The sequence below is a fragment of the Anolis sagrei genome, chromosome 1 (assembly GCF_037176765.1).
Source record: "Anolis sagrei isolate rAnoSag1 chromosome 1, rAnoSag1.mat, whole genome shotgun sequence".
NCBI classification, from domain to species: domain Eukaryota; kingdom Metazoa; phylum Chordata; class Lepidosauria; order Squamata; family Dactyloidae; genus Anolis; species Anolis sagrei.
The window spans coordinates 187,274,927-187,288,201 of NC_090021.1; the positions used below are offsets into that span (position 1 = coordinate 187,274,927).

The 13,275-nt window shown below is 42.7% G+C and overlaps 1 protein-coding gene across 2 annotated transcripts in view; it reads left to right on the forward strand.

The window, feature by feature from the left end:
* Positions 1 to 1,531: 1,531 nt before the first annotated feature.
* FRZB (frizzled related protein) overlaps positions 1,532 to 13,275 on the forward strand; it is a 41,031-nt gene continuing 29,287 nt past the window's right edge. For both annotated transcript variants that reach the window (XM_060780123.2, XM_060780130.2), the window contains exon 1: positions 1,532 to 2,063. In XM_060780123.2, coding sequence (XP_060636106.1) covers positions 1,622 to 2,063 — 442 coding nt within the window. In that variant the 5' untranslated portion in view covers positions 1,532 to 1,621. The remainder of the gene's footprint in view (positions 2,064 to 13,275) is intronic.

A 13,275-nucleotide genomic window follows, 5' to 3' on the forward strand; every position in this document is an offset into this window, starting at 1 on the left:
TGTCTCTCTTGACTCAGTTTCTTTCCCTCTTGCACATTCACATGGGAGAGAAAAGATATATCCTTGCACAGATACAAAAGATACAAATTGTAGAGATACCATCTCTAAAACCAGGACACTAAATAATGAGCAACACTAAAAAACAAGGGAATTCCAGATAGGAAACAATCAGGGCCAGCTAACACCTCCCAACAAAGGATTCCCCCAGGCAGCAACCAGCCAGGCTTTGAAGCTGTGATGCCATTAAATGCTAATCAAGGTGGCCATTTGCAACATTCATACTTGCTTCAAGCACACAAGAGTTCTTTCTCCCACACTGGACCTTCCACAGATAAATAAACCTCACTTGCCTGGTTTCCAACAGAACTCACAACTGCTAAGAATGCCTGCCATAGATGTGGGCGAAATGTCAGGAGAGAATGCTACAAGTGAGACTAGGTTCGTGTGACATTACATACAGTTAAGAACTATGCCAGTGTTTCTCAGCCTGGGGATCGGGAACCCTGGGGTTAGGGTCACAATGGGGTGTCAGAGGGGTCACCAATTTTCTCTTGGTCATGGGGGTTATGTGTGGGAAGTTTGGTTCAATTCAATCGTTGGTGGGGTTCAGAATTCTCATTGATTGTAGGTGAACTATAAATCCCAGCAACTACAACGCCCAAATGACAAAATCAATCCCACCCCCAAAACCCCAGCAGTATTCAAATTTGGGCGTATCAAGTATTTGTGCCCAATTTGGTCCAGTGAATGAAAATACATCCTGCATATTTACATTACAGCTACGTCTGTGACTAGGATTTATATCTCCCACCAATCTGGTGGCAATCAGGGCCAGCTGATTGCCTCCCAACAAAGGATTCCCCCAGGCAGCAACCAGCCAGGCTTTGAAGCGGCAAGGCCATTCAATGCTAATCAAAGTGGCCAATGGCAACATTCACACTTGCCTCAGGCAGACAAGAGTTCTTTCTTCCACCCTGGACCTTCCACAGATACATAAACCTTACTTGCCTAGTTTCCAACAGACTTCAAAACCTCTGAGGATGCCTGCCATGGATGTGGGCGAAACGTCGGGAGAGAATGCTTCTGGAACATGGCCAGACAGCTCGGAAAACTCACAGCAACCCAGTGATTCCGGCCATGAAAGCCTTCTTCACATACACACATATTTTATTCAAGAAAATAATAACTAACATAAATAATAGAACAGAGTTGGTGATAGAGAAATCAAGCCACTACTACCACCACGTTTTGGGGGTGTGTGTGTTTCTATCTCCTGCCCACTTTTCCCAAGGTGGGAGGATTGACTGGCTGCGGGGTGGCCGAGGGAGGAGGCAAACCGCGCCTTCTCTCTCTCTCTCTCTCTCTCCTGAGGCCGCCCCGTTCGCCTTGGCCTCCCCGCCCTTTCTTTCCCCCTTCTCCTTCTCAAAAGGAAGAGGGAGGCCACCGAGGAGGAGATGGGAGAGGAAGCCAAGAAGTGGAGCCGGGCTTGAGCTTGTACCGCAGTGCTCCTCTTCTCTTTCCCATCCCAAAAGGACGCCAAAGCCGCTCTCTTTCCCAAGTGGAGGCTCCGAAGCCAGGACCGTCTTTCCCTTTGGGTTTGGCTCGGCTTGTTTGGGAGGGGATGGTGCTTCTGGTGCTGCTGCTGGTGGTGGTGGGCTGGGCTCCGGGCTGGGCGCGGGGCGCCTCGTGCGAGCCGGTGCGCCTCCCGCTCTGCCAGTCCTTGCCCTGGAACATGACCAAGATGCCCAACCACCTGCACCACAGCACCCAAGCCAACGCCATCCTGGCCATCGAGCAGTTCGAGGGCCTGCTGGGCATCCACTGCAGCGCCGACCTGCTCTTCTTCCTCTGCGCCATGTACGCGCCCATCTGCACCATCGACTTCCAGCACGAGCCCATCAAGCCCTGCAAGTCGGTCTGCGAGCGGGCGCGCGCCGGGTGCGAGCCCGTCCTCCGCAAGTACGGACACGCCTGGCCCGACAGCCTGGCCTGCGAGGAGCTGCCCGTCTACGACCGAGGCGTCTGCATCTCCCCCGAGGCCATCGTCACCGCCGAAGGGGCCGGTAAGTCCCTCACTGAGTCCCTCCCTCTAGCATAGGCCAGGAGAGCCCTCGGCTAGGACTTCCCCACTCCCCAGGATGCCCATTCTCTCCAATAGGTCTTGGAACTTATAGTTTAGGCCAGGAGAGCTGTAGGCTAGGACTTCTCCACTCCCCAGGGTCCTCACTCTCTCCAAAGGGTCTTGGAACTTACAGTTTAGGCCAGGAGATGTGTGGGCTAGGACTTCCCCACTCCTCACGGTCCTCACTCTCTCCAATGGGTCTTGAAACATATAGTTTAGGCCAGGAGAGCTGTGGACTAGGACTTCCACACTCCCCAATATCCTCACTCTCTCCAAAGGGTGTTGGAACTTATAGTTTAGGCCAGGAGAGCTGTGGACTAGGACTTCCACACTCCCCAATATCCTCACTCTCTCCAAAGGGTGTTGGAACTTATAGTTTAGGCCAGGAGAGATGTAGGCTCCAACTTCCCCACTCCCCAGGGTCCTCACTCTCTCCGATGGGTCTTGGAACTTATAGTTTAGGCCAGGAGAGATGTAGGCTCCAACTTCCCCACTCCCCAGGGTCCTCACTCTCTCCAAAAGGTCTTGGAACTTATAGTTTAGGCCAGGAGAGATGTAGGCTACAACTTCCCCACTTCCCAGAGTCCTCACTCTCTCCAGGGTCTTGGAACTTATAGTTTAGGCCAGGAGAAATGTAGGCTACAACTTCCCCACTCCCCATGGTCCTTACTCTCTCCAAAGGGTCTTGGAACTAATAGTTTAGGTCAGGAGAACTGTGGACTAGGACTTCCCAACTTTCCAGGGTCCTCACTCTCTCCGATGGGTCTTTGAACTTAGTTTAAGCCAGGAGAGATGTAGGCTACAACTTCCCTACTCCTCAGGATCCTCAATCTCTCCGGTGGGTCTTGGAACTTGGAGGGTCAGTTGAGGGTTTCTTCTAACCAGTGGTTCTCAACCTGGGGTCACCAGATGTTTTTGGCCTACAACTCCCAGAAATCCTCGCCAGTTTACCAGCTGTTAGGATTTCTGGAAGTTGAAGGCCAAAAACATCTGGGGACCCCCAGGTTGAGAACCACTGTAAACCACTTCTACATCCCACTTATCTTGCTCTAGGTCAGTGTTTCTCAACCTTCCTAATGCCGCCACCCCTTAACACAGTTCCTCATGTTGTGGTGACCTCCAACCATAACATTATTTTAATCACTACTTCATCACTGTAGTTTTGCTACTGTTATGAATCAACATATAACAACAACAACAATAATAATAATATATTTATATTTATATTCTGCCCTATCTCCCTGGAGGGACTCAATAAAGGCAAACATTCAATGCCCCAACACAACAATATATCCATAGTAACATAATTTGGCAACCCAACATATAAAAAGAAAAGTATGACTTAACAACTAAAATTAAATTAAAAAATGCAGCCTGTTATATCAGACGTACGACAAAACATCAAACATCGAAAAGAAGCATCAATTTTCCAGTTCCTTGGGGGAAAATAGATTGATCATTGCTCAAGATGTTTATTGAGCTGGTGGGGCAAACAACATGGACATGGATGGTAGCTATTAATCAGAGGTATAATGGTAACATTACCAACTACTACTCCTCCTCATAAATCAGTGAGCAAAGGTACGTCTTCAGCTGTTTCTTGAAGGCTGTGAGGGAGAGGGCCATCTTTAACTCCTTAGGAAAGGACTTCCAGAGGTGGGGGGGGGGGCAGTTACGGAGAAGGCCCTTTCTCTCATTCCCACTAGTGGTGCCTGGGATGGGGGTGGGGGTGATATCTGATATGCAGTATGTATTTTCATTCACTGGACCAAACTTGGCACAAATACCCAATACACCCAAACTTGAATACTGGTGGGGTTGGTTTTGTCATTTGAGAGTTGTAATTGCTGGGATGTATAGTTAACCTACAATCAAAGAGCATTCTGAACTCCACCAATGATGGAATTGAACCAAACTTGGCACACGGAACTCCCATAACCAACGGAAAATACTGGAAGGGGTTCCTAGGCATTGACCTTGAGTTTTGGAGTTGTAGTTCACTTACATCCAGGGAGTACTGCGGATTCAAACAATGATAGATCCAGAGCAAAGTTGGCATGAATAATCAATATACCAGTGGTTCTCAACCTGTGGATCCTCAGGTGTTTTGGTCTACAATTCCCAGAAATCCCAGCCCGTTTACCAGCTGTTAGAATTTCTGGGAGTTGGAGGCCAAAATATCCAGGGACCCACAGATTGAGAACCACTGATTTAGGAAGACCCCCACAAAATTTTGTCTAGCTCTCCCAAGCTCACAATTATCAATCTGTCAAAGAGATATTGGAGCATCCTGGAGACTTTCTCTTGCACCTTTCAGCACCCCACAAAATTAGCTCTAGCTCTTTCAAATTCTCAGTTGTAAATCTGTCAGGGATATTAGGTCATCTTAGAGAATAGTTGAGGGTTTCTCCTGCCCATTCGTACATCTCACATATTCTGCTCAAGGTTTCTCAAATTCCCAATGTTAAATCTGTCAGAGGGATCTTGGCAGACTTAAGTCTTCCTCCTGCTCCCTCCCACAACCCACAAAATTAGCTGCAGATTGCCCAAATCCTCAAGTATAACTCTGTCAAAGGGATCTTGAGGTATTTTGGAGAATATGAGAAGTAGTCCAACTAAAGTCTTCTGACTCCCTTGCAACACCTTTAGCAGCCTACCCCTCCATCGATGCGTTCTTCATCTGTATCTCCATTTTGGGCCCCTTCCACACCTGCCATCCCAAACTCCATGAAATGAGCGTTAGCTCTCTCAAGCTCCCAACTATAAGTCTGTCAAAGGGATCTTGGAACATCTGGGAAGATTGAGTGTTTCTTCAATCCCCTCCCCCTTCCACAAAAGTAGCTCTAGATCACCCATGTTCTCAAGTATTAATCTGTCAAAGAGATCTTGGAGCACCTTGGAAATTGAGTGCTTCTCATGAGGCTTCCCATATTCAACAACATTAGCTCTGGATCTCCAAATTCTTAGATCATTTTAGAGAATAAGAGCAGTAGTTTAACTAGAGAGCCTTCTAATTACTTCACAGCCCCTTGGGTCCCTCAACCTTTCATGTCTACAGTTCACTTAGGGTCCCCTCCACACCTGAAGTCTAGGTTTGTCAAGGGGCCCTGTCATCCCAAACACCACAAAATGAGCTCTAGCCCTCCCAAACTCCCAACTATAAATATGTGAACGTGAACTTGGAGCATTCTGGAGACTCTGTGTTTCTTTGTATCCTTCCCACACCCCACAAAATTAGTTCTAAATCTTCAAAAGTCCCAATTGTTAAAGGGATCTTGGAATATTTTGGAGAATACTTCAAACTAGGTTCAACTAGAGAGCCTTTGATCTAATTAATTAAGCCTTCTGACTACTTCAGGACCCCGTTGTCCTCTCTGCGCTCCCTTCCACACAGCTGTATAAAATCTGCATTGAACTGGATTATATGGCAGTGTGGACTCAGATAATCCAGTTCAAAGCTGATATTGTGGATTATCTGCCTTAATATTCTGGGTTATATGTGTGGAAAGGCCCTGAGGCTCCCCAGTCTCCCCCTCTGTCAGTCCTATCATCTGTATCTTCAATCTCTTTTGAGTCCCCTCCAGACTATGGCTCTTACATCTGTCAAAATCTCCGGCCCCCTCCAGCTCTCCACAAAATTAGCCCCAAGAGTTCCAAAGTGGCAGCTATAAATCTGTCAGAGGGATCTTGTAGCACCTTGGAGACTAATTGACCCCACCTACTCCCCACAAATTAGCTCTAGATCTTTCAAATTGTAACTATAAATCTGTCAAAGGGATCTTGTAGCACCTTGGAAACTACTTGAGAGTTTCTCCTGCCCACATTGATGACCTACACATTCTTCTCTAGGTCACCTGTCACCTTACAGTGACCCCACTAAGTGTAGAAGTGTAGTTATAGTGGTTTGACTATTGGACCGTCACTTTGTAGATCAGGGTTCAAGTTCCCATGGGGTGACCTTGGGCAAGTCAGACTCTGAATGTCTCAATGGCAACCCCCATTAGGTTTGTCTAATCTTGCTCAGAATAGTGTGTGATGGGTTTGGCTTTGCGTTGCCATAAGTCAGAAGCAACCCAAAGACAAATAAAAACAACAAACCCCACAGTAACTGTCAGTTTGTCCTGTCATTGCCACTTCCCACATTACCCACTCTAACTTTACCCAAGCTCCAGTTCGGTCCCTGTCCCATAGTGTATTTTGAGAGTCCAAATTCCCAACAGGCCCTTTCTACACTGCCATATAAAATCCAGATTATTTACTTTGCACTGGATTATATGGCAGTGTAGACCATTTGGACAGTAGATCTGCACCATTGTGGCAATCCCAACTTCAAATCCCTGTGAGATTGTGGCCTCCAGGAATGCTTCAAATTGTTCTCCTTCATGTTTCCATCCTAGCAAACTTAGCCAAAAAAGGCAGGTCAGCCATTTTGTGAGGTAGAGGGAGGTCACTGCCTCAAGTCGCAAATATTGGTTTTGTGGTGGGTGGTGTTGGTGGACAGAGTTGGTGTGTATCACATGGTGGTAGGTGTTCAGTCTAAACTGGACTCTTTTCATCAGATATTGCTTTGGAAAATACTAGGCTGTCATTAAATCGCTTGTCCTGTTGTCTTTTGTAAGAGGAGAAATCGTCTTGACATTCACCTTGGATAGTGAAGTGTCATAGTTGGGCCTCTCATAAGAGTTATGCAATAATTTGGCTTTTTCAGTTGATTGCATTTTCTCTATCAACCTGCTTCTTTTATTATTATTATTATTATTATTATTATTAATAATAATAATAACAATAAATGAGTACAGATGGTCCCAGTGGTAATCGGCACACTGGTTGCTGTGCCAAAAGATCTCAGCCAGCATTTGGAAACAATAAACATTGACAAAATCATTATTTGTCAACTGGAAAAGTCCACCTTGCTTGGATCTGCAGGCATCATTCGAAAATACATCACATAGTCCTAGACACTTGGGAAGTGTTCAACTTGTGATTTTGTGATACAAAATCCAGCATATATGTTTGCTGTGTTATACTGTGTTTTTGTGTCAGTAAAAATAATATACTTTATGTATATTCTGCTTTATCTCCCCAGAAGGACTCAGAGTGGATTACAATTTACATATATAAGGCAACAAACAGCACCTTTTTACATGGTGTACAACAACATACAATACACAGACAGAGGTAAAGGGTTTCCTCTTTCCATCTCTGGCATCTGGAGGCAATGCTCAACTCTGGCCATGGGGAGGTGCTCTTGTTTCATTTTTCCATGCCGAGGAGCCTGTTGTCCATAGACTTTCTCTGATTGTCTGGCATGACATGGGGCGCATTTACCTCCACGCCGAGTCGGTACCTATTGATCTACTCACATGACATGCTTTCGAATTGCTAGGTAGGCAGAAGCTAGGGCTGACAGCTGGGAGCTCACCTCAACTTGTGGCTTTGAACTGCTAACTCTCTGGTCAGCAGATTTTCTGCAGCTAGCGGTTTAACCGCTGTGCTAGTGTGGCCCCAAAGTTGAACCAAACGTCCTCACCTCAGATGACCCCAAAGCACAGAGAAGCCACTTCTAGTTTCTCTTTTTTTACTGGTATCATCAGAGATTTTCAGAAAGAAACCAACAAGTAAACGATTCAAAGGCATAATTGATTTCTGAAATCCTGTAAAGCAATGTAAAGCAATTATAGAGATAGGAGAACATATGACCCTCTAAATCTAGTTGCACCACATTTCTCATCATTCTTCACCATTGACTATGTTGGCTAGGTAATGGCATCTGGAACACCTAATCATCTTCTTTTGTAGTAAAATGTGATCCACTTTGGATTTGACTAGTACCAATGCCCATTTCCTAGCATGTGTGATAATGTTGGATGTAATGTGATTTTATTATATCATATTTCATTCATTCATATTCTTTACAATCCCTTTGTAAGCACAATGGAGGTCAAGAGGCCATTGGCGATCCAAGTTCAGAGGATGATAGATAATGCTGGTGACTCAAAAGAGCAATGGCTCCAAAGGTGCCTTTTTATAACCAACAATTAACCTATCATTTAGTGGGTTGAACTAGATGGTAATGTACACAATCATGAAAAAAGTCTCCTTTCAGTTTTTATTTGTCCTGAGGAGAAAAAAAATCAGTTTGCTGAAACAGCAATGTGGAGCTGGATCACCATTGCTGCTTCTCTGCTTCACATTGTTGCTTTTGAACGTCCTTTTTGAACAAAAAAAAAAAACTCCAAAAGAGTTTTGATGGGTGATTTGCACAAGTTTCATCTGACATCTAGTTTGACCCTTCACCTTAGGACTAAAAATCCTAGAGCTTTCTCCCCCTCCTTTTGTGCTTTTTTGGCCAACAGCATGAAATCTCATCCCTCTATTATGCATTGGGGAAGCAGGGGGAGGAATGTAGTCTTCTTGCTGGGGATACTGCATTTTTAAAAGATATCAGAGGAAACTTATGTAAGTCGAATGAGAGAGGGGGAATTCATCTGGAAAAAAAGGAACGAGAGAAACCAAAGAGTGGAGATACACACACACACAATCATGTGTGTGTGTGTGTATTTGTGTCATTTCTATCACAGGGAGGGGTAACTGGTATTTGGGGGAAGGAGGCATGTGCTGTTGTTCAGTGATGATATAAATCCTATTGACATTAAAGTAGGTACTCATCAAATCAATGTACCGTATATACTCAAGTTTAAGCCAACCCAAATATAAGTCGAGGCACCTAATTTCACCACAAAAAAACTGAGAAAACATATTGACTCAAATATAAGCTGAGCGTGGGAAATGCAGCAGCTACTGGTAATTTTCAAAATAAAAATAGATACCAATAAAATTACATTAATTGTGACATCTGTAGGTTAAATGTTTTTGAATATTTACATAAAACTGTAGTTTAAGATAAGACTGTCCAACTCTGATTAAACTATTATTCTAACCTTCTTCAATTAAATGTGCTTACATATCCTTACAATAACAATAGAGTAAAATAATAAATGTATCATCATCATCATTATTATTATTAATAATAATAATAATAATAATAATAATAATAGAGTAAAATCATGGAAATGTAATAATAACAGTAATAATAGAATAAAATATTAAATGTAATAATAATAGAGTAAAAGAATAAATGTAATAAAAATAACAATAGAGTAAAATAATGTAGTAATAATAATACATAGGGTAAAATAATAAATGTAATAATCCTCATAACAACAACAACAACAACAACAACAACAGAGTAAAATAATAAATAACCTTGACTCGTGTATAAGCCGGGGGTGGGGTGGGGTTCAGCCTAAAAAAGGGCTGAAAAACTCAGCTTATACTCAAGTATATACAGCAACCTTTCTCACTGAGCCATTGCAATATAGAATATTGGATTAGGACTGGGGAAATGCACATTGAAACCTTCATTCTTTCCTGAAATTCATATGACTGTGAGCAAACTACCTTCTCTCTCTCATTCTGACTTATAAGAATGAGAGAGAGAAGGTGGTTTGCGCACAGAACCACTGGCCTAAGTATAGGGATGCTATGAGCCTCTCTGTATTTAGCTAGCCTGGTGATGGTGTATAGCTCCAATAAATATCTGACTTCCACACTGTTAAGGTCATAATAGGGAGAGACACATAATTTTATGAAGGTACATGGTTCTATAACCCCATCTACACTGCCATAAAATCCATATTTTCAAATCAAATAACCCAAATTATCTGCTTTGAACTGGATTATATAAGTCTGCGCTGCCATATAATCCAGTTCAAAGGAGCCAATCTAGTTTTTATATGGCAGTGTAGAAGGGGCCTATGTATTTAAATTGCTATGTTCAGCTCTAACTGGTGTACAACTTGTTGCTGTTTATGGCAACTTGTTGTCTATGCAATTGAATGTTTGCCTTTTTGTATTTAAACCATCTTGAGTCCCCCTTGGAGAGAGGGAACGTTCCATAAATAAAGTATTATTATTATTATTATTATTATTATTATTATTATTATTATTTTATTGACACAGAAACACAGTATGACACAGCAAACAAGATATATTTGCTGGATTTTGTATCACAAAATCACAAGTCGAACACTTCCCAAGTCTTTATGTGTGATGTATTTTTGAATGATGCCCGCAGATCTAAGTAAGATGGCCTTTTGCAGTTGACAGCTCATGATTTTGTCAATGTTTATTGTTTCCAAATGCCGGCTGAGATCTTTTGGCACGGCACCCAGTGTGCCAATTACCACTGGGATCACCTGTACTAATTTATGCCAGAGCCTTTGTTCCATATAATAATAATAATAATAATAATAATAATAATAATAATAATCTGCAAAGACTCTGGCACAAGCCAGTCAAGGTGGTCCCAGTGGTGATCGGCACACTGGGTGCAGTGCCTAAAGACCTTTGGCCTGCACATAAACACAATTGGCGCTGACAAAATTACCATCTGCCAGCTGCAGAAGGCCACCTTACTGGGATCTGCACGCATTATTCGGTGATATATCACACAGTCCTAGACACTTGGGAAGTGATCTTATTTGCTGTGGCCAGCAGAGTGATCTTATTTGCTGTGGACTCATCTTTTTGTGTTTCTAATAATAATAATAATAATAATAATAATAATAATAGCAGCAAAAAGGTAGTATATAATTGCTCATATATCTTTTTTTAAATCCTTGGAGATGGAAGGGGATTGTCCAAGTTAGAGATTAGAAAAGTTCCTTATTTTTGTAGCTATTTTCTCACACCTTCATATGGTAGGTCTTCCTCTGTCCTGTCAGTGACTTCATAGAAATTGTTTCCATGCAGGTTTGTTCTTGCATAGTTCATATTGGTGCCCTGCACTGTTGACTCTTTACCCATTTAAAGTGTCAGTCATTGCTTTTCCTCTGAAACTTTTCATTGTTTCTGTGCCTTGGGCTTAGACGACCAACCCGACTACGGCTCAGTCTCCCTCCCTCCCTCTGGCTAATTCCAGCTTCTGGATCCCTTCTTCCTTGTATTTTGACATCTGCTCTTCAATCCTCAGCCATTCCAAGCCTCATTCCCTGCGTTGGTCTGTAGACAGAGCACAGACTTGTTGTTGCAGCTGCATTGGGGTTGATACCTGCTGGGAAGATTTCAGCGCAAGTGGTTTTGAGTGCCCAAGCCAGGGACAGAGTTTGTGAATGTCTCATATTGAAGTGTTTGGAAATGCCTTCCCTCCGCTCATACAGAGATGCTTTCCAAAGTGGCCTTAAAGAACAGATCCACACTGAAACCAGGCTTGGCAGGTCTGCAGCCATTTAAAAGAAGTTGCATTCAAAACCCCAAAGAGAAGTCGTTTCTGTCAAATTGCCCCAAAGTTACCTATTACCAAGGACCACAAGAAGCACAATAGCTTCATTGAATGATTCCAGCGTGGAATCCATGAACGCTTTCTTTCACTGAATGAGAACATGATGACATTCTGAATTTTGAATTTTTGAAAAAGAAAATGAACAAACAACTCAGTCCACTATATTGAAGTCATCTCTGCTCTCTGTGTCTCTCTCTATCCCCCACACACTATCCCGAGCCCAGGAATACAGAATCACCTTCTAAAAGGAGAACAACACATTTCTATTCTTGTTACTTAACCAGTTAAAAAACTGAATATAGTTTCTGTGGTTGAGAATATTGTCCTTGTGTTGAGCTTAAAGAGACAGAAAGGCGGCCCACTTGACATGAAGCATCATAGTACACTGGTATTTTTAATGCCAGGTCTTGAATCATGTCAGGAAGAGCTATTATTATTTTGTGTCAAAAGCATTACTTAAATAGATAAGTCTAAAACTGATAAAATAAAGGCATCACAAGCTGCTGTCAGTGGTTCTCAACCTGGGGTCCCCAGATGTTTTTGGCCTTCAACTCCCAGAAATCCTAACAGCTGGTAAACTGGCTGGGATTTCTGGGAGTTGTAGGCCAAAAACATCTGGGGACCCCAGGTTGAGAATCACTGTGCTAGATAGTTTTACACCAAAAATGGGCAACAGCAACTGCACTGTCTGTAACTTTAAACAGTTCTTCCTCTGTGCATGAGGCAGGGCATTGTGGGCAAGCATACAGATGCGGAGTTGTTTGTTCTGCTCCACAGTCACGCAAGGTGGAGGATTCTGGGTAGTGTCATTTTGCCAGGTTGTCTTTTGATTTGCCCACTCCCACTTCCGAGTCTGTTCAGGGACTTCCAAGTTCCAAGTTGCCCATTCTTGCTTTGCCCCTGGAAGAAGACCCTCATGGGAGGCCATCCAGTTGGAATTGCCTGATTTTGCTGCCCAGAGGGATATTCTTGCTGTTACTGGAGGAACATTTAGAGGAGTGGTGGAAAGAGACTCCTCAAACACTGAGTTGGGTGTCCCCTGGGCAATGTTTCTTGTAAATGGATAATCTTTCCAACCCAAAAGCAATGTTTTACTGTCATGAAATGCTCACAAGAATATATTATTGCTGAGAAAAATTGACCGACCAGCTACTATAAAGATAGGCTCAGAGGGAATAAAAATACTTGAAGGCAGTTGGTAGATATCATCTTCATATGTTGAGCATCACTTATCTGGAATTCTGAAATCTGAAATACTGCAAAATTTGAAATCATTCACGAAATTGGCTAAGATAATTAACACCTTTGCTTTGTAATAGTTCAGTGTACACAAACTTGGTTCCATGTGCAACGTTATTTAAATATTATTACATAAAATTACCCTCAGGGTTAAGCACATAAGGTATATGTGAAAGATTAATAAATTTCATGTTTAGACTTGGTTTCTATCGCCAAGGTATTGCATTATGTACATGTATTCTAAAATACGAAAAAAAAATCCAAAACACTTTTTGTCCCAATGATTTAAGATAAGTGATATTCAGCCTGTAATAATAATAATAATAATAATAATAATAATAATAATAATACAAATTATGGGACTTCAACCTTTCTAAATTCACTACACGATTAGCCACAGCTTAAGTGCATAAACATGCAAACAGTCCTTGGGATCTTCATGGTGGACTAGAAAGCCCATTTTCTCAAAATTACACAGAACAAGATGGGCCATTGATTTGAATTAGGACAGTGGATCTCAATGTGTGGGTCCCCATGTGTTTTGGCCTATAACTCCCAGAAATCCCAGCCA